The 22,545-nt window shown below is 46.4% G+C and overlaps 1 protein-coding gene across 1 annotated transcript in view; it reads right to left on the bottom strand.

Annotated features, from left to right (window-relative positions):
* The window catches only part of dph1 (diphthamide biosynthesis 1), a 72,240-nt gene that overhangs the window by 44,867 nt on the left and 4,828 nt on the right, over positions 1 to 22,545 (bottom strand). Inside the window, exon 3 of the mRNA XM_031574141.1 lies at positions 14,412 to 14,475. Coding sequence (XP_031430001.1) covers positions 14,412 to 14,475 — 64 coding nt within the window. The remainder of the gene's footprint in view (positions 1 to 14,411; positions 14,476 to 22,545) is intronic.

Here is a 22,545-nt window from a genome sequence, read left to right as displayed (position 1 = left end):
TTTAATCCAGGATAATATAGTAGCTGTATAGGTTAAGGTCTGGCCTGTCAAAAAACAATGTTGCTCAGTAAAAATGTTCTAGCACAAAACTATGTGTGAATATTTGTTTGTTTTAGTGTACAGCTAGACTCGGGTAAGTCAAAGACTAAAATTGGATCACTGTCAAGGCCCTCCGGTCACACAGCATTCATGTGCACAGTCCATTCTCTCCACATAGTGAACTAATGGGTGATAAACACTCTCTCAAAGAGGCTCACCTCCAGGGTATGTATAAACAAAAACACACAGATACATACACACGCACGCATGCACGCACGCACGCGCACGCACACACACACCAAAACATAAAAATATTAGACCATTTTGGACTTCAAACCTAACCAAAGAACCTTTAAAAGATGCCCATGCCGACACATTAGAGAAAAAAGCCCACGTTGGCCTGAGCATGGAGCGTGGATCTCCTGCATTTAGCTGTAAAGTGGACTCATGGCTGTCAAGGTGATTTATGAAGGGCACACCATATTCTAATCCCCCAGCTGTAAACTGCTGCGCACTCAGGCTGATGCACCCCCCCCCCCACTAGCCTGGGGACTGGGATTGGGAACAGCGGGTGTGTGCATGCATGAGTGTGTGTATGTGTGTGAGTGTGTACATGCATGTAGTGAGGGAGTGCGTGCGTGTGTGTGTGTGTGTGTGTGTGTGTGTGTGTGTGTGTACATGCATGTAGTGAGGGAGTGCGTGTGTGTGTGTGTGTGCAAGCGTGTATAAGGGAGTGGGAATGTGTGTGTGTGTAACTGGGTGCCTCTCAGGAGGCAGGGAAGACAGACAAGGAATACAAGAATGCGAACGAGAGAGAGAGAGAGAGAGAGAGGAGAGAAGAGAGAGGAGAGCAGAATGAGACAGGAACAGAAAATAATTCATGAAAAACTTGTTATGCAATAATAAAGAAAGAAATACTGAAATAATTCCAGTTCCAGTTAAGGCTGGATACAAAAATGTAATTGTACCCCAGTCTTTGTGGCTCCAATGGAAGTGACACACAAAATAATGATCCGCATTAAAAAAAAATCTTTTTTTTAAAAAAATTTTTTTTTATCGTTTTCTTGAAGTAGCAACACATGAAAACATAAAATGAGACGGATTCAAGTTTTACAAGGAATTCTCCCTTCCCCCCTCCCACGACCCAGACAGCAACCCTAAAATAAAGACAAAATCATAGTCTGTACACATACATATATGTATATACATTGAAGAAAATAAAAAAAAAATGAAAAAAAGAAGAGAAAAAATAAATAAAATAAAAAAAGGGGGGGGGGGGGGGGGGGGGGGGTTATCTCTGGATTCCTAGATTATGGATGTTTGTGTGTATTAGGCTGAGGCTGTGTGTGTGTGTGTACGGGGGCACAGCATGAGTCAGACTAGTAGGGGAGTAAGTTCAGTAGAGCTAAGAGAGGAGAAGAGGGATATAAAAGGACCCCAGGTGAATTGGAATTGCTCTGTCTTATTTCGTCTTGTATATCTAATTTTCTCCAGGTGAATGCAGTTCATTAGATCCCTCATCCAGTGAACATGAGAGGGTGGCTGTGGAGATCTCCATGCCATAAGAATGGACCTTTTGGCAATTAAAGTGGCAAAGGCTAAGGCATCTTTCTGGCGTTTTGAAAGAGGGATATTTGTAGGTGGGAGGTTGAGGAGGGCAACAGAGGGAGAGGGGTCAATGGGAGGGTTTATGTTTAAGGCTTTAGAAATAGAGCTAAATATGAACTTCCGAAAAGTTATTAATGTGGGGCAAAGCCAGAACATGACCATCAATGCCTGCCTGCATCTATCACATATAGGGTCAATGTCAGGATTGATCTTAGAAAGTCTGGCTTTGGTCCAATATACTCGGTGGATAAACTTAAGTTGAATAAGACTGTGGCGAGCACAGATGGAAGAGGAGTTAATTCTGTTTAGGACTTCAGTCCAGTCCTCATCATCAAACTTATAGCCCATATCTATCTCCCATTGTTGTCGCACTGACAGATCTTCAGGTGGTGCAGAGTCTATGATGCGGGCATATAAGGAGGAGATGACTCCTTTATTGTGGGTGTTGGTTTGCAGTATCCTATCTAGAAGTGTCTCAGTAGGGGCTGCTGGAAAGCCTTTAAAATTCTTTTGCACAAAATCCCGAATCTGGAAGTATCTGAAAAGGTGAGTTTTAGGGAGCTGAAAATTTAGGGATAGTTGAGCGAAGGAGGCAAATGTTTTATCTATGTATAGATCTTTAAATACCGCAATGCCTTTCCTGCGCCATACCTCAAATGCATTGTCATGCAGAGATGGGGGGAAGGCTGGATTATTGTTGCAAGGAGAGAATATAGAAATGGCTTTGATTCCATAGCAACGTTTAAACTGTTTCCAAATTCTCAATGACTGACTAACTACAGGACCACAGTCTGGTTTGAGAGAGGGCATAGGGAGCGGTGCACAAGCCAGTGCTTCAAGAGACATTGGTCTGCATAAAGCCTCCTCCAATTTTACCCAGGTCGGGACCCAGTCACTAAGGCCATAATGGCAATGTAGCCAGTACAGTATGCGATGTATATTTGCTGACCAATAATACACTTGAAAATTTGGTAGGGCAAGTCCGCCTGATGTTTTTGGTTTTTGTAGAAGTGACTTTCGTATTCTAGCAGGGCCTTTGTTCCATATGAAAGAGGAGATGATCTGGTCTAGGGATTTGAAAAAGGACTTGGGAATAAAGATTGGAATTGCTTGGAAAAGGTACAGAAACTTTGGCAACACGTTCATTTTAACTGAGCTTAAAAATAGTTTTTATAGCACACGATTCAAGCACAACCAAACAGATGAGAAAAGGAGCACCCAAGCAGTGAGTAGAATAAGGGCCGAGCACGACTCCACAGCGCACACCTTTCCCGTTACTCAAAAACAGCACAAAGGTTGGCCAAGGACTGGCGATGATGTGGACCCCTTCTGTACTGCTCAGGAACAGACAGACACACAGCTGCATTCACGCTAACCCTAACTGATGATTGCCAAAAATCCACCCCACCAAAGGATGTATATATGATAAATTAGCGTTCCGGTTAAGAGAGTGACCTCAGTTAATGGACATTTTGGCTACAGTGTAAGCTAGCATGCAGCTAAAGGGGTCTCATTAAATGACTAATATACAATATGCAATGAGGCTAAGAAGCACTGGGCTCTAATTTCGCTCTCTTTGGTGCACTATACTACATTATGCACTGCAATCTGTTTTGACTCACATAAAAGTTTGATAACTGGTCAAACATTTCCATGTTTCTTATCGCATTACTGCACAATTGCTTTGGCTTCTCTGCGGCAACATGCAGAGAAAGAGGGAGAGGGAGCGAGACCAATAGGGGGAGGGAGGGAGAGAGAGAGAGAGAGAGAGAGAGAGAGAGAGAGGGGGGGGGGTGGTAGAAAAGTGTGGAATTGTAAGAGCAAAGCTAATGCATAAGGAAAAGCGAGAGGTGTGTTAGATAGGGGGAAAGAAGGAGAGAGAAGGAGAGAGAAAGAGAGAGAAGGAGAGAGCGAGGCACAGGGAGGAAGGGAGGGAAGAAATGTGCATGTAAAGTGGAACTGGATTTGACAATGTGTGTGTTTTGCTCATTTCACAAAAAAGCAAAGCCCAAAACAGCTTAGTGTGGAGCAAGCAGTTAGAGCACCCTGAGGAAGAACCTAGGGCCCAGTCTTGTTGGCAGTTACACACCTCCCTGGCACAGCAGTGTGTGTGTGTGTATGTGAGTCAGCGAGCGCGCGTGAGCATGTCTGTGTGTGTCTGTGTGTGTGTGTGTGTGAGTGTGAGTGTGAGTGTGAGCGTGTGTGTGAGCGTGTGTGAGTGAGCATGTGTGTGTGTGTGTGAGCGAGTGTGAGCGTGAGCATGTGTGTGTGTGAGCGAGTGTTAGTATGAGCGTGTGTGTGTGTGTGTGTGTGTGTGTGTGTGTGTGTGTGTGTGTGTGTGTGTGTGTGTGTGTGAGCGAGTGTGAGCATGAGCGTGTGTGCGTGTGTGTGTGTGTGAGCGAGTGTTAGCATGAGCGCGCATGTGTGTGTGTGTGTGTGTGAGAGAGAGTAAGAAAGACGAGAGCAAGCGTAAGGATCTGCTTTAGTCTATAGAGATCTGTGGTCTGCTCAGTGTCTGACCGCTGGAGCGCTGTGAAAATAAAGCAGTGAGTTTGTGTGTTAGTGTGTGTGTGTGAGTGTGTGTGCACATGTGTAGGGCAGACACACACACACACACACACACTCACACTCTCTCTCTCTCTCTCTCTCAGACAGCTGGCCTGGATGAGTTACCCCATGGGAGACACCAGACAGACAGGTGAGCAGAGTGGGCCTTGAAAGTGCACTGCTGCACCTGTCTTGTGTGTGTGTGTGTGTGTGTGTGTGTGTGTGTGTGTGTGTGTGTGTGTGTGTGTGTGTGTGTGTGTGTGTGTGTGTGTGTGAATGCACCAAATCAGCCTGACATACACACACAAACAAACACGCCCTTACACCTCTGCTCCTTCGCCTCATCTCTCTCTCCTCTCCTCCACCCCTCTCTCCTCTCCTCCACCCCTCTCTTTTCCAGCACATCATTCGGGGCCGTTTGCAGAATCAGGTTAAGCGTGTGAAATATTTATCTGCTGCACCTGCTGATGGCTCATCTCTCATTTCATTAGGCATGGAGACCCCCCCCCCCCCCCCTGTCCTCCCCAAGCAGAACACAGAACTATACCAGAGGGGGCCAGGGGCGGCTTGGAGAGGGGTGGCGGGGGGGGGGGGGATGAATATTGCCACTTCCTAGGGTACTGTGGCCAAGTCTCCACAGAGAGAAACATTCATTATTTCCTCTTTAAAAAGAATTGAGTTAGAGAGAAGATGGGAGAGAGGGAAAGAAAGGGGGGAAGAGAGGATAGATGGAAGGAGAGGAGCTAAATGAAAATCTGTGTCAGGGAGGCGGGAAAAGAAAGACATGATAGAGAGGAAGGGGCCACAAAGAAAGGTGACGGCAACTGTAAAATAAGAGGAGAGAGAGGGAGAGAGAGAGAGAGAGAGAGAGAGGGAGAGAGAGAGACACACACAGACACTGGCATGGTGAGGGACCCAGATGAGCTCCCTGCTCTGGGCTCGGTGTTATTAACAAACCAGATATCTGTAATCTCCTTTTCACACACAGAGCACAGAAAAAAAATAAACATCCCTGACAAAACACTCCCTTCCCCACCCCACCCAACCAGAACACACAACTAATCTAAATGGTGAGGGCACGGGGCTTAAAGATCAAATGTTCCCCGGCTTCATTTTTACCCCCTATGCTAGCTATGGTTTCTGTACATTCCACTTTAGACAGCAGAGAGCATCTTCGCCTGAGGTATACAAGGAGTCGGATCAACCGAAGTGTCCTTGACTCCTTCTTGAGGCCAGGCCTGGAAACACATGTGTGCTTGGATCTCCGGTAGTCTAGAATACATTTTCACTTCTTCGTGACTCAGTCTCGACACCGACCCGGTCTTGTTCTTGAATTGAGGTGTCTCAACTCTGACGTCAATAGTCACACAGAGGTGGTACCACTGCGCAAATCTCACGCGGCACAGCCTACGAGTCGCAGACAGATGTTCCTGTAATGCCACTAGATAATCCTTTAACTCCCCTCCCGAAAGGAAGATCATTACTCTTATTTGGGCTGGTGGCTTTCATCTGTTTGTCCCTGGCATTGGCACGGGCCCCGTGGCCCCTAGCATTATGCAAGTGGATCTGTTTCACCGTCGAGCACAGGTTGGGTTGGGTTTTTTTTGTGGTTTATTTTTGTTGAGGGAACTGGAATCGTTTCGCAGAATGGTGGGGACACGACCCCTGTGTAGGGATGACGAAGCAGTCCCAACAGCGTGGAGGATCAACTGGCTCGGGTTTGTTTAGGTGACATCCAAAAACAATGACATGTTGGATCAGTAAACAGAGATGGACTGTGGCTCACACGGCTGAGACGGCTGGGTGGAGTGGTTGGAGGGGCAGGGAGCGAGAGTCGTAGAAGGCTGAACGGAGAATGGACATCAGGGAAGGGCATCGGAGCTTATGTCAAGACAAGAGGGAGATGCTGGGGATACAGACACACACGCTCACACACACACACACACACACACACACACACACACACACACACACACACACGATCACGCTCACACACCCACACACACACACACACACACACACACACAGCATTACTCTGTGCCCAGATGTGACTGTATACCTTGGGGAAGGATGTTTTGACTACAGGGCAACAAAGCTTTTCATGACTAAATCTCCCCAAAAGAGATGGTGTAACTGCTTTGTTGGTGACTGAAAAAGTACCAACTGGGTCTGTAGACCAGGAACAGTTTAGCAGACTTGGAGTAGCAGAGAGCAGGCTCAGGTTCATGATTCAGATTCATGTGTGCTTTCCTCAATACATGCACAAAAAAAAAACATAAACATGGCTTCTTGCGATGAAACCACTGACAGCACACAGACAAATCTCCAGCCCATCTCCATCAATACACAGATAATCTTACTGTCCACATCCTATTCTCTGGGTGCTTTCAATCATAAACAATCATATTTCAAACAATCAACTGATTCACTCACAATGCATGTTGATTCTCCATTCTCTACTCCCACTCCCAATTATTATTTCCTATCATTTCAAACGCATGAGGTCTTCCTCCACCATTATTTTAATGGCTGGTTCCCTCTTTCTGGGAGTGTTCCGCCACCCTCACCTCGACACTCCATCGATCTCACCCCCCAGATGCCTTCTTCACGAGCACAAGGAGAGTGATTAACCTCCAGCCTGGGCACTGGGAACGTGAAGAGAGATTGATTAGAGCGCACGCCTCCCCCGGAGTATCAGAAGGAAACATTTCAGGTTTCCCCACTTGCATGGAAAAAAACACCCCCCCCAACCTCCCTAAAGAAAGAAAGTGTGCCGCTGTGCGCTTGTAGCTTTTAACTTCTAGCTTCATAATTCTCAGGACATTTTGAATAGCACACCGACTGATCCTTTCTAGCTGTGCCGGCCTGTGGTTCAAACGCAGTAATAATGAAATTTCACCCTTATTAGACGAGCCGGTCTGACGCAGGGGCAGGGGCGGGGGGTGGTAGGGGGAGCGGGCCGTGTCAGCAGGACTGCAAAAGGATACAAAACCTCCGCCTCCGCGCAATCACACAGCGCCCCAGTGAAAGTGTGAGCAGGCATATTACTACACAGCATATTACGCCAATTATGACCAGCCACACACTGATACGGCCCGGCTACGAAGACGGCGTTGACCTTGAAGACAGACCCCAGCTGTCTAGGCTAAAGCCAGTGCGCAGCAGCCTCGTAATTTCTTATCGGCCACTAATGCCTCCTGCCAGGCTGAGAAGCAGACTATGCTGATTTTTCTTCTCCATATATACGGGCGCATCAATAAGCAGCATTCCGCTCGGAGACACAACACAAATTAATTCGCCATGGAGAGGAGCTTCCAGTAGCTCATGGCCTGAATGCCTCACTGTTCGCCCTGTTTGTTCGCTTTTCGAGGTGGTTGTATAGCTGATGCATGAAGAGCATTATAGACACTATTTTGACAGCGTTGAGATTAAAAGCGTACATTTCCCTTCCACCAGCAGAAGAAGCAGCGTGGTGCATTTCTGAGTTGTTCAAGGCGTCTTTCTGCCGTGGAGCTGCTGCCACAGATGTGTCTTTATTTAGAAGGAAGAGCTTCGGGTTGAGATATACAACACCCAGCTGCACATCAGAGGTTGCTATCCCTCTGAGGGGGGGGGGGGGGGGGGGGGGTAGCAAGCTGGAAGGGGGCAACAGGTGTGTGATGCTTGCCTTTACACCTCAGGGTGTCACTTCCCAGCATCATTTTCAAAGACAAACCCACTCAAAATAGACGCACACCTTCGACCCTCAAGACTGCTGCCCACTCTCTCTGCAGTCACGGCTGTCTGCTTGGATTCACTGATCTGCCTCGGAGCGGCCATCTTAATCTCTCTGGTTCAGGGAGGATTGCAATATGTTTAATTGAAATTGTGTCTTTTCAATACAACAAATCACCATAGTTTTCTAGTAGCCTACATCTAAAACATACCTTTTATAGACTTAGGTCAAGTGAGAATTCCACTCGACTTGCACTCAAAAAGTGATTAATTTCTAGCTCTGAATCAGTTGGCTGTGCACTCAACATGCATCACAGGTAAGGTGTTGAGCGAGTCAATTGGTTTGCACTTGAAAGCTTCCGAGCTCTAGCAGCCTCCTTTCCCTGCTCCTCAGAACAGACCTCTCCACCCATCCCCGCTACCCCACAGCCCGGTTGGCATGGACACAGCGCGGCGCAGGTGGGTTGAGTGGAATGGTGGTACAGCTCGTTAGTCAGAAAGCCTGGCAGCGCCGGGCGCCCAGATCCCCATGACTCCATGATCCCCAAAACTCGGCCTGGCCGTGTGTGTGTGTGTGTGTGTGTGTGTGTGTGTGTGTGTGTGTGTATGTTATTGAGAGAGCTTCTTATACAAGAGTGCAGACAGGAGGCAGAAGGCGAAAAGAGAGACACAGGCACACCATCACACCCAGACTCCCACTACCTACAGCTCAGCTGTGCAGTGTGAACGGGGAGGCACCTGCTCTGACATTTACTCCAGCTGGGCCACGGGCCACCGCCGACGGAAACTAATCTGGCCAGCACCAGAGAAACACTCTCCCCAGCACCAGAGAAACACTCTCGCCAGCACCAGAGAAACACTCTCGCCAGCACCAGAGAAACACTCTCCCCAGCACCAGAGAAACACTCTCCCCAGCACCAGAGAATCCCCAGCGAGACGTCCTGGCCAGGTCCAGTGAGTTAGCACTGCTGCGCTAACGGGGCTCGAACAGACGCCCGGAGTGACAAAGTATCTGAATGTGAGCGCGAGTGTATGTGTGTGTGAAGTCTGCTCTGAGTCATCACTGGGCTCAGTCCATCATCACAGAACTCACTGGAGTCATTCAGAACATGTACTGTGGGGGCCTCTGATTTACCCACAGTGCTATTTGAGCGAGCAGATGACAAAATCCAAGATGTCTTTCACCGACAGGACACACTAAGGCTGCGGTCATAGTTTTATTAATAGCAATTCTGTTTCTACCGGCCTAATTAAGTGCATTTCAAAAATGGGGGGTGGGGGGTAGAATGTCTGCCTTGCATGTGTTTTTAATCTGAGGGGAAAATAAGGAGGAGCACCAAAGGTTCATTCATATTCTCAGTCACGCTTTAATGTGAGCGGCCATTATCTGTTTGCCCAAATGCTGAGTGACAGGGGCCAGTGTGGGTTACCTCCCCTTCATCTCGCTCGGGGATTTCAACATCGCCGCTTAAGTCGTCCTACCCGTCACAACATCCAAGTGGAAGAAAATCAGTACATACGTTTGGTTTTGTTTAAATGGACAAAAAGATAAATAAATTAATTAATTACACAGCTACCACTGCATCAAAGCCAATGAGACATATGGCGCGTTGTCAAAGAGTACCTCACTGTGAGTTGTTGTTTACAAAGGGAGAGGATTGGATTCATGCTGTACCTGTGGTTTTGTTTGAACACATATAATATACAACAGCAAGAACTGTGAAAGCATGAGAATAGAAATTTCTCAAAAAAAAATCAAAACCGCTCCAGACATCAATGCCACTAATCAGCCTTTAGAGACTATCTGGGGAAATGACCAATGATGTTGTCATCAAAGACTAGGCACAATGAATGACTTCAGACAATGTGTGTGTATGAAAACTTCACTCCAGGTAGATATTAGTTTGCAATAAATCTGGGTGTGATGGCACTTGTAGGCTGGAGACTATAAGTATGCATGAGACAGAGCGATGTACCGTTAGCTCTTTGGATTTGCATTGTGCAGGTGTCATGACCAGCTGCGTCATAGTGTCATGGTGTGACCTGGATGTCTCTGTGTAGGTGTTCATAAATCTGGGTGCAGGTCAACACCAAACCATACCCATGGCAGCACCTGTTAGTTGGTTTGTGTGTGTGCTAACAAATATTAACGGAAGTTGTTTGTTGTGTGCATAGAGACAGTGGGCTCTAATTTCATTGACGGGCGTCGAGCAAAGTCCGTTGCGCATGAACTAAAGCTATTGTGTGGTGGGTGGGAGCACTGTGTTAATCCATCCATATTTGTGCTTAGGATCTTGCTAATGGTAGTAAATTAGCAAAATCATTTTGCCAAGCAATTAAATTAGCTTTAGTTCATGCGTGGCTCTGTTTGCTCGTTGCCAGTTGCCTATCAATGATACTGGGCCCCAGTGTGTGTGTCTAGGCACATATAGAAGGGTGTGTGTGTGTATCCTTTTGTGTGTACAGTGGGTGTGAGTGACTCTGTCTTTTACATTTACATTTAGTCATTTAGCAGACGTTTTTAACCAAAGTGATGTACAAAAGGAGGAACAATCAAGCTACAAGCTATAGAGACCTAGTGTAACAATAAATACTACTTGTCTGCATACTCGCATGTGTGAATGAGCGTGTAATATACGGTCAGCTGGAGAGACCGTACAAGCATAAGTGAGATTGAGTCTGTCTCTGTGTGTGTATGCGTCTCCCCGCACGATGTGTACGTGTGTGTGTGTGCATGTGTGTGTCTGTGTGTGTGTGTGTGTCTGTGTCTGTGTGTGCATGTGTGTGTGTGACTGCAAGCGCGTATCAGCGCTCTTATTAACCATGGCTCAGCTGTAATTTGGAGCAGCTTGCTCTCATTAGAGATTAAACACTCATCCTGCTCAATCGCCTTACACTCTGGCCAGCTTATGGTCTCCTGATACAGATAGGCATCGGCAGGCAGTGGCCATTTCAGCGATAGCTAGCGCAATCGAAAGAGCCTGAACAGACAGCCCACACTGCAATCTGCCAACGAGGCTCTGATGACAAGAGAAAAAAACACAGCTGGAGGTGACTGGAGGTCAAACAAGTAATAATGGGGACAACCACCAACACAAACACACACACAGAAAATCGCTAGCATAATCTTCCATTTCATTTGAGGGCCAGCTGAACCGGACTGTGGATTGGTACGGTCACCAGCCGCTTCAAACACACACACACACACACACACACACTCGAGGCTGATCCGGGAACGTCCCTGAATGACCTGTGTGTTTTGTGTTGAGTGTGTGGCGCGGTGGCAGGCCGGCACCTTGGCGCTCCACTGCTGTGTCTCATATGTTCCGGAGCAGGCTTCATTATGTTCTCCTCAGGGCTCTTGAACATCCTCGGCCCCTCTCTTCCCAGGAACCATAAGGGCTCCATGGAGGGAGGGGGGAGAAGACGGGGAGCGGATGGACGGAAGGAGGTGGGTGTGGGGAGAGAGCATCTGGAGGCAGAGGAGGTGATGGGGGGAGGGTAGGAGGGTGGGAGGGTAAAAAGTGAGAGTTAGATAGAGGTGTGGAGGTGTCATGGGGGACAGGGGCTTGAGGAAAGCAATTAGCGGTCTATAATTGCTCTCATTACAGGAGAGGGATGCGTTAAAGGAAGGAGAGGGGGTGGGGGGGGTGAACAGACGCGCCCGTGTTGTGCTGATTGGAGGACACAGGGTGAGGGTGGGGTGGGGGGGGTCCTGAGTGGAGGGGGAGAGTGGTGTCTCTCTGGCTGATAGTGGCAATGCACGCCGATAAGAGCGGGGGCCCTATCGCTCACCGCTGTGTGTGCCTGTCACCAAACACACTCGCAGCCGGCCGGAGAGAGGGACTGAGAGAGAGGGAGGGAGGGAGAGAAAGAGATGCAGAGATTATGGAGGGGGGTGAGGGAGGTACGGCAGCTGTTTTAAAGAAAGAGCTGAGGAACAGGGCAAAAGATGAATGGGTCACCGCAGACAGGTGAAAGAGAAAAGAGAGGAAGATAAAGATGGAGCGAGAGTTTTCCTAGAATCCTTCACACGTATTGACCTCCCAGAACCTCCCTGATCTCCTAATCAAAATCCTCAACATGCCTATAAGACCCTATCCTCACAAACCTGCTAAAGATCACTGTGCCTCTAACTGATGAGACTTTACTTAGAATAATAAATAAAAAATACTAGAAAAGTTTCAGTTTTTTTACACAGAAAGCAACCTCCAAGAAGTGTCCCAACCAGGCTTCAGACCCCACTGCAACACTGAGACAGCCCTAGTCAATGTTATTAATGACCTACTTATTGCATTTGATAATAAATGTGTTTCGATACTAGTCCTTCTTGATCTTAGAGCTGCTTTTAACACTATAGACCATCATATACTAGTAGACTAAAGAGACTTGAGCACCGTGTAGGCATTATGGTAGTCCCTTATGAACCATGTATTATATGTAGTCCTCATTACTTCCCACAGGAGTAGTGTGCAGAGGACATCTCCAGACCATCCTCATGATTGTGTTGAACCAGCGTGTACCATGCCTTAGTTATGCTGCTATAAGTCTAGGCTGCCACGGACCTTTCATACATCATGCCATACAGCCTGCTTCCTGTGCCATCTCTCTGGCTACTGCCACAGGCCATGTCTAATCTATGTACTAACTTGCCTCTATTCTCTCTCCCTATAGTAGGACTGTTGCTGGCAACACTGAGGGCTGTAACCTTTGTTCTCCACCTTTATAACTTACTATTTAGGTTTACAAGACAGTCCATTAGAATGCTTAATTCCACTCGTTATGTCGTCTTTCTTCCTCTCTCACTTTAGACTCTCCACTGCAAGGTGTTGGGCTCTGTAAAGTGCTTTGTGACAATGTCTACTGTTGATGGCGCTATAGAAATGAATAAAACTGAATTGATATTACAGACACTAACAAGAGTGGTGGAGTGAGAGTTAGAGACACACTGTGAGCAAGAGAGAGAGAGAGACACTACGGAGGGAAATGAAGGAAAATAGAAAAAGAGCCGAAAACAGAGACAGGAAGACGGGAGGTGGCGGGAGACGCACCGTGCTGTCGGGAGCTGCCACGCCGTGTCAGGGCCCAGCCGAGCGTGCAGGACAGCAGCGGCCCCAGCACTAGCACCAGCACCAGCACCAGCACCAGCCAGGCCTGACGGCTGCCTCACTCACCGGGGGGGAGAGGATGAGGGGGTGTGGGTGGAGGGGGACCTGTGGAGCACTGGGGCCTCCAGACGGCGAACGCGACACGCCGCTGACCCAGTTAGCACAGCACAGGTAGCCATAATCACAAATGTGCTTACACTGCAGAAGGAGAGGGGTAGAGCCTTCAAAAAACAGGAGAGCCGCAGAGAGAGAGAGGAAAAAAAGACAGAGGGAGAGAGAGACTGTGAGGAGTGAGTGAGAGAGATACAGAGAGAGAGGAATGAAATGTAGAGAAAGAAGGAGAGAGAAATGGCGTGATTTATGAGGAGCGAGGATACAAAAGCGAGAGAACACAAAAGGGGAGTGAGGAGTGTCCTGTAAGACGCTCACCTACATAGAGCCTTAGTTTTACCCAGTCCCTCCCTCCCCACACACACACACACACACACACACACACACACACACACAGTTCCGGTGCAGTCCTATGCATCCGTCCAATGTGTTACATTAGAAGGAGCGCTGAACAGACCGGGTGAGTGGGGAAGGAATGAGTAGCAGTGTGCGTCATTACAGCCGGCGCCATGCTGTCATGTGCCACTCAGAGCACGCGTGTGTGTGTGTGTGTGTGTGTGTGTGTGTGTGTGTGTGTGTGTGAGAGAGAGAGAGAGAGTATGTGTGTGTGTGTGTGTGAGTGAGAGAGAGAGAGCGAGAGCGAGAGCGAGAGCGAGAGCGAGAGCGAGAGAGAGTATGTGTGTGTTTGCCTGCAATAAGGCTCAGGCAGACAGCAACAAAATGCAATTAAGAAGAATAATGGTATTTGCCCTCTTCCAGTGGGTTACACATGGGACGCTGATAGCCGGCGTGTGTGCGTTAGTGATCGCGTGTCATTTTTCAGCAGGGCCTGCGGTTATGAGGAGGGGTGTGGACCAGCGATAAGGTTCATGCATTTAATGAGCGCACTGCACTCCTCCCCTCTCCAAACCCCCCCCCCCCCCCCCCCCCCCCCCCCCCACACACACACACACACACACACACACACACACACACACACACACACACACGACGCTCCAACAATCTGACTGACTCGCTGACACTCGCTGGGGCTTGACTTTGCCAAGGACACCTCCGCCAAGCCTGACTCTCACATTCAAATCAGTCCAAGCAACTTGGCCATGACGACAAATGCTCACCATCTTTCTTGTTTGAACAGTTGTGTGTGAGCGTGTGTACATCTGAGTGTCTGGGTAAACTTACGTGTGTATGTGTGTGCGTGTGTGTGGTTTTGTTTGGGTTTTTTTTTTTAGCCCATATAATCAATACATCTGTTTGACAAGTTGTGTGTAAGTAATCCCATACCTTTCAATGATGTCGGCGATCACACAGGCAAACATCTGAAGCCCTTCTGGCAACTGCAGGGCCACTGCAAGACGAGAGAGAGAGGGAGAGAGGGAGAGAGGCAGAGAACACATCAGTCTGACCAGCGCTTGATTGACCGGCCCTGTGATGGACAGCTCTGCACTCTTTTAATACACCTGCCAGACAGGGTGAGCAAAGCTGGCAGCTTAGTGGTTTAACGCTGCGTTTGATATTTATTTTACACCTTCAAGCACCTGAAAGGATAGGAGATGCAGACAGCACGTACGCAGAAAGTGCTGTGCACAAAACATATAGGACAACTTGCCTTATCAAACAAATTGAAATGGCAGTACAATAGAACCCATTTCTCTCTTTTTTTGGCTCAGTGTCATTGTGGGAGATGGCCCTAAAACCCATCTGTAGGTGTGTGTGTGTGGCGTCACGGTTTCAATACATGTTGTTACATCTTCCAATCCCCCTCCCCCCCCCCCTCATTTCCCATCTGAGGCACTCACCACAGACCAGGGGATGGTTTCAAGGAGCCACTCACTCTAAGACAATGAGGGCCGACATACCACTCTTCATTTTCCCCAGCCCCACAAAAGACCAAGGTCACTCCAGGAGAGTGGATCGTGTGACAGAAGCGTTTGCCAAAACAAACGACAGCGGAGGAAAGGAGGAGAAGAATGGAGACTGATCATCGGGGTGTTTTTTCCAGGGCAGCGATGTGCTATGGCAGCAGGGACAGCTGATCAATCAGAGGGTATATAATGAAGACAATGACTCAAAGCCCAGACCCAGACCGCACTACACAACAGGAGGCTGTTCAAACAGAAAACAAAATAAACCATACAAACATAAAAACATACCATTGAAAAAAACACACACACACACACAGGCCTACAATGGAAAACTGAAGTAGGAAGGGAAAACAAGCTTTTGTCAATGAGGGCGTAAGCAGCGGTTTAGACGATGCTGTTTTCTCTTGGTGGAAAAAGGCGGACGCAGAGGAGCAGGTTTCCCATGTGGCATTGCGATCAGATACAGGGGGATACAATGATTATCTCTGCAACGACTTTGGTGAATCACACCTCCACTGACACCAGAGGATGAGATGCAGAGGCGAGAACAGCAACAACAACAACGCAGGAAAGAGGGGTGCAAGTGTGGGCACATCGCACAAATCTCACAGTGTGAAATGGCTAGAGAGAGAGAGAGAGAGAGAGAGAGAGAGAGAGAGAGAGAGAGAGAGTCCAGAGACGAACCCCCGCCACAGAGCGACTCACACACACTGACCCAGGGAGGCACAAGGAAACGACATGCCTGTCAAGTTCCAAAATAACCTGCGCCATCACGGAGATGTACATCAAATGCATCCACGCGTTCGACAAAGAGGCGGCAATCTGTCGGACGAGCAAAAAGTCGCAGAGCTCACAGCGATGCTCGGCAAATGTTCACAAACTGTTGTAATTTCATTTTCTGAAAACAAGACCAATGGATTCACAGGCAAACAGCATTAGTTTCACAGTGTATCAGTTTATTGTTTGAATAAGGAGAAACGCAACGTATTGGTGTGTGTGTGTGTGTGTGCATACTACACATGGATCCGCATCAATCTCATGGCAAAATTCGAGGAGCTGTCGTCTTGGAAACAGACTGATGGCCTTATTGCTGGCACAGCTACTCGCCAGCCATGTAGGGTGGTGATTGAAACACATTATGAATAACAGACAATCATCTTCTAATAGGAATACAGAATAGACTGTAATGTTTCAGTCAGAAGACGCAAAGCTTGAGAAGAACGTCATAAACCGTAGCTGCTTTCCGTGTCACATTCAATCCTTGTTTTATAGGATTTGAGATTAAGATAGCCATGTACTTGAAATTTAATTTAAAAAAACTCCTATGTTAATACTACAACATTAGGAAATTAATGTGAAGGCTTGCGACGACTACTGGCTGACCTTCATAACAATGTTACCTGTTTCTGGGTATTTACCAGTGTATTTACCTAATTACTTTCGACAAAAAAAAAAAACGGAAGTCAAAGGCCACACAGAAACTCCTGTTACTGTATTTTTCTCTGTGGTATGGCTACTGAACCCTAAATGAGCCTGGGTTCGGTGGAGCTGGAATCTCTCCTAACTGCAGAGTGGGGGCCACCCATTTATTAAGTGCACGGCCCAGCTAAATAGGCAGCAGCTGGGAGGACTAAGCAATAAAGCATTAGAGAAAACAAGCAATCAGTCCCAGGCTGGGAGGGAAGTTAGGGGTGGCCGTGAGGAGGTGATGGATGGGGAGGAGGAAAGGTATGCGATGGGGAGGTGTGTGTGTGTGTGTATGTCCGTCCGTGCTTGCAAGAGTGTGTGTGTGTGTGTGAGAGCATCGTTCTCTGATGAAACGCTAAAGGATTGGCCTCCTTTTGTGCAGACAGACACAGACAGGTCATTAGCTGGGAAAGGGCGAGTTTATTAACAGTAAAAGGTTACTGAGCTCACCGGAGCCTTGGCTGACAAATCGCTCCATCCATCCATCCAGTCGGTGAACGACAAGCTCCTGGAGTAAAGAGCAGGCCGGCCTCTGAGTATACACACATTTGTAAGCCGTGAGAGCAGAAATGTCATAAGAGCACGAATGAATGCCAATGCTTCGGATTATCTGTGAGATGAGGTGGATGTGTGTGAACAGGCTGGCACACTCGCACACATCCAGACACACACACACATCATGGCTTCAGAGAGCAGTATATAAGTCTCTCTACATTTAAAGCACACATGGTAAAGACTAATGCGCTGTCCTTGTGGGGTCAGAGCAAGGGTGAGCTGTGAGCACTGATCAGTTTCACAAACTCACTCTGGACAAAAAGAAGACGCCTATTACCTTTCCATCGCTGCTAAAGTTGAAATGAACCATCATTATTCCATTTATTCTGATCATTAAACTCAAATTTGGATGCACTTTCCACAGTGTGTGTGTTCCCTACTCCAAAAGGCAGAGAGCCTCTGAGGTGGAAGGTATTCCAGGTCAGTAAAAGTGCTAGCAAGGCTACTGATAAGGTTACGCTTATTTTCTAAAGGTTCTGGACAAGAAGCCACACATGATAACTATGCCATGGTAATGCAAACCCGTCAGTAGCCGGTGAGGATTATACTGGGGACTTGACGGTCCCCGGACTATTTATACCATGCAATACATTTTAATAAACTGGACATGAAAGTGCAGCGGAAAGTGAAAACAGTTAGTCGGAGTCCACTGAGACAGTGTGTGTGTCACTGATCTTTTGTGCTGTCGTTCGCATCCAAAGATGATGGATGGAAAAAAACAGCATGCTGATACTTTTTCATCTCCATACGTGACAGAATAGTAGAAATACTCACAGCTGTCAAGATAGGCATTTCCCAATAGTAATTGTAATAACTGTAATCCTCAATAGTAAATTGAGTTTGATGCAGTAACGTATTGCTGACAACAGCTGGCTGTGGTGACAGACAGTAGATATCAAGCAAAGCTAAACACATCAAGAAGGTTAGCTATACTACACTGCCAAAGTTAGTTATGAATGTTCATTTTGAATTTTCAGCATATTACATCCATAATGCTATCAAAACAGCTAAAGTAACTACCTAGCCACCTGTTTGTTTTTTTGTTACCATCAGTGTTACATTGACGAACATATATTTTGTATTAGACCCAAGCTAAGCACATCCTCTAGTCAAAGAGGACATCACTGAGGTCGAGGGCAAAGCAGAAGAGGTCATGCCAGAGGGAAGGCAACCTGCAGGGTCAAAGGAAGTGGAGGCAAAGGACGGAGAGGTCGGAGTGCGACAGGCCAAGGAGCAGATGTTCTCAGACGAGTTTAAGATCTGCAACCTGTTTTATGTTCTGCATACTCACTTCTCACTTGTTTGAATTAAATCCTGAAAATGATAAATGTCTTTTCCCTTCACTTACAGCAGAAACAATCAAGCCAATACATGTATTATCTCTTCACAAGCTGCAGAAATAAGGACAACCAAATGTGTTGCGACATTTTATTGTGTTCCAAAAATAAGACAATATACAAGTAACATATTAAAGAAATACTATTACTCTAAAAGATATATACCTACCATAAACAATATATATAGACATAGACACACACACACACACACACCAGTATCTAGACATTCCTGAAGACAATTCTGTGCTGTCCTATTGGTGAACAGAAGACAGAGAGAAAGGAAGAACAGGCATGTCCAGAGGTTTCTTGACTATAAACACAAGTCAATGTTGGCTGACAGGTCAGGATGAGCATGTGGCATCACACGGGTGCCCCGGCAATCTTGTTCCGTTTTGGCAGTGCTTGTCCTTAAGAAAGGAAATCATAATTACATATCTGACAGTAATTACAGCATTTCAAAAACATTACAACATCCCTGTCAAAGTTAACACAACAGCTTTGGCCGATTTGTATGCAGTGACAAATATTCATAACAAAGTCATAACTATTGTGGCAGCCAAGTATTATCTGGCCATATATTAGATTTACCAGAAATAGGCGTAGGTCTCCGTCAATGGCAAAATGAAAGTGCAAATTTGATGCAAGTCATTTGATAGTTAGTCATTTTACTAATTTTAGAGTTACAATCATATAATTTTCAGAGTCGTTTGCATTGCATCACAAATGTTTCAGTGATTTGTTACTATATTTGTGTTTGGTGACAAAGCCACACATTTAACATGGCTGTGCCATGACTTACTTTAGATTACTAATGTAAATCATAATAAAATAAAGATGGTATGTGGAACGTGGCATAAATGGAATTCTTTACAACATAGCCATTTGGATTGGAAACTAGCTTTTGTATGTTACCACTTCATGTTCACCCTACAATATAAGACAACTCACCTAGCCCTCTGCATACTAGCATCACCAACATCTCCTGGGTGACTGGGGCAGGGACACCTGACGAAACCCCATGTTGACGGGGACCGTCAGGCTCTGCTCTGTGGCATTCCCTCAGTAGCAAAACATCCTTTGCCGCAGGATAGCGCTAATAGTTGGATAGTTGTAATCCTTCTGCACCTTCAGTGTGTACTAATTAGAAAGAAAAAAGAAAACAACAACATGAAAGGGTTGTAACATGACTTCATGTGGCTGAAGGAAAGCAGGGACAAAGACTCAAATACTTCAAACAACTACTATGACACTACAATGACCACACCTCTCCTGAGCGAGAAGTCATAATATGGGTAAAAATGACAACAGTTACAGAATTACATCTGAATCTGTTACTGGACATACAGTTGTTCACTCTCTCAGTTAGAAAATGTTTTACTAATAACAGAAATGGTCTGAACTGGTAGGTGATCATATGACGGTTAAAGCCATTACTGGAAGCATGCTAGGGGGGCAGCTGACGAAAATGTGCAATTTTTTCTCTGATGTATCTGTGCCAAGGAGCATCCGCATGTACATGTAACAAACAGACTAGACGTGAAAGAAAGATGTATATGAATATTGCTCAACAAAGACAACCGTGGTCTAAGCCACGTTCCTTTCCACATCAAGTTACACTCAACAGTTGGAGCGACTCCGAAAATATTGTGAAAACAGCAGGTGGTCTCGTAAGTCCATGCCTCAAAATTGTGGAAGTTTATGAATCTCATAACTACAAAAAACACACAAATAAGCTACATCACATTTGCAAAATGTCCCATTCAAAGACAATGTTACATTTCATACGTGTAAACATAGCTACATAGTCTACTAGCTTACACCTATCTAACATTAACATTGGGGTAAAACATAAGGTAGCTAGCTTTGTTGGCTACATAGTTCAGGAAAATAACAATTACAACCCTCCCGAAAAAACAAACTAATAAACCCCAGATAATTACCTGTCCAGAAATACAGTCACTTTGCAGGCCCCTCAGATCCCTCAGTTGTTGCCATGGTTAAAAAGCCATAACGATGTTCACTCTAGTTTGATTTCTTGAATTATCCAACCTTCTTGTCTGTCTTTTCCGAGTGGAAGCATATGTAGGCATAACGTTAGGCAGACATATATCTTCGCTCTGTCTTTTCCCAGTGGAAGCATATGTAGGCATAACGTTGGGTGGAACTGGCTGCATTTCTGTGCCATTCTAGCATCAGCTATATGTCTGCCTAGCCTTGTGGAAGACTCGTCGTGTGCAATGAGTGCATGGGGAAACTGAGCGCATGTCGATAGGTAGACAGGCAGGTAGGCCATCCAATCATTTCTTCTTATCGTCAGTGCATTTCATTTATTCATTGCTATTGGGATGTAAAGAGAATTTCAAGAAAGATAAGAAGAAAATGCTTCTGAAATACATTGCCTACCCTACCTTTAAACTCTAGACACATAGCATGAGAGTTCTGAAATACATTGCCTACCCTACCTTTAAACTCTAGACACATAGCATGAGAGTTCTGGGCAGCGCCCCCAGGCATGCTAGTTTGTTTAGTTTCCACTTGTTCTGTTCCTTCATACCTGCTCCCCCGAGCTCCTACTTCTTCACAGGTACAATTTGGTGTGCAAGACTGAGCCACCCGAAAGGCACGAAGGCGTAATTCATTGCAAAAAACCTGTGTGCAATTATCCAACAATGCAACACGTTTGGCCCGTGCTCTCCCAAGTCAATAAAATCCTCCACTTCCGTTTCCACACCGTGTGTTTGTTTGACATTGACATCCATTACCCTGATAGCCATCGTGGCTTTCAATTCACTGAAACCTGAACAAGTTTCGTCATGAAAGGGCCCCTGATTTGGGTCATTTGCGAGGGACGATCAGGCGAGTAAAATCTCATAGAAAATGGAATCAATGCCGACAAAGAGTTGAAGCAAGAAATGGGAACAATTATGTGTCACGGTGGAAGAGTCTGACGCCGACTGCCAAGAAAAGGATTCAGATTAAGACAGCTTTGATGAGAAATACTCTGTGTGGTGTATTTAGGCTTCATTATCTCAAAAGATCTAAGGCTCACTTAAAAGAAAAGAAAACTTGAAGCCTCCCCATAACTTGCAATAGTGGGATAGAGGAGATAAGACTGCAGACTTGCTCACCGACTACATGATCAATTCCTGCACAGTCCCTGGGTGAGAAATCTCTTGAGAATTATGTCAGCTAAGAATTCACATTTGAAGGCAAATTATTGAAGTTTGATAGAGTTCAGGGAAGAGTGTTAAGAACAGAAAGATAGGTGCATGTTTGGTAAATGTAATGTAGCGAATGGCAAGATAACTGATGGAGCAGAGGTAGCCACAATTCCTAGGCAGCCTCCTAGCAAACATCTGAACAGCACACACACACTTTCAATTAACTGTTGGCTTGATTCAAATTAGACCTGGAGTGGTTTTAGGGAGAAATCAGAAACACACAGGCTTGAGCGACAGATGAAGGCTTTAGGAAAGAGTGGGAGAATGACAGGAATACATGGAGTGTGAGAGAGAGAGAGAGAGAGAGAGAGAGAGAGAGAGAGAGAGAGAAAGAAAGAAAGAAAGAGAGAGAGAGAGAGGCAGAAGGGGAGAGAAGACAAAGGAGCTAAAGCACGGGGTGGGGTGGGGGGGGGGGGGGGGCCACAACAGAGCGAGTGCGAGGGTGCTGTGCAGTCGATAAGGTGATCCTTGACCTTGAAGCCCAGTGAGACCCGAGGCTTGCTCTAATGAAAACATACTGCGAAAAAAACAGTAAAAAAAAAAAAGGCAGTCTGTAGCTCTCCCCTGAAGAGCAAGGGGACCATGCAGCCAGGACTGAATTCTCCCCAACAACCACCTGTGAAAGCACACACAGGATGAAACACTTTGCATCAATAGGTACTCGGAAATTTGGCACCGTTACTAGCTTGGCCGTTTGGTGGCACGTTGACAAGAAATTGGCACAGCGTCCAGAACTGTGGAAATGCCCTTGGTCCGTCACCTGCTAAGCTATGCTAAATTCTTTTGTCACTGGCACATTTACGACACTGCTGTTGTACACCGTGTACACATTTTTCACTACAGTTCTCCACCTTTTTTTCTCCTTTCTATACATGTCTCGCTGGAAAGCATGTGAATTGTTGTGATGGTTTCAAACCTGAGTCAGTCTACTCATTGCCACCTGTCTGGAGTGTGGATCAGGCAAGTTCGAACT

Source organism: Clupea harengus, chromosome 9 (genome assembly GCF_900700415.2).
Source record: "Clupea harengus chromosome 9, Ch_v2.0.2, whole genome shotgun sequence".
NCBI lineage: Eukaryota > Metazoa > Chordata > Actinopteri > Clupeiformes > Clupeidae > Clupea > Clupea harengus.
This window is presented reverse-complemented; position numbering and strand designations above follow the sequence as displayed.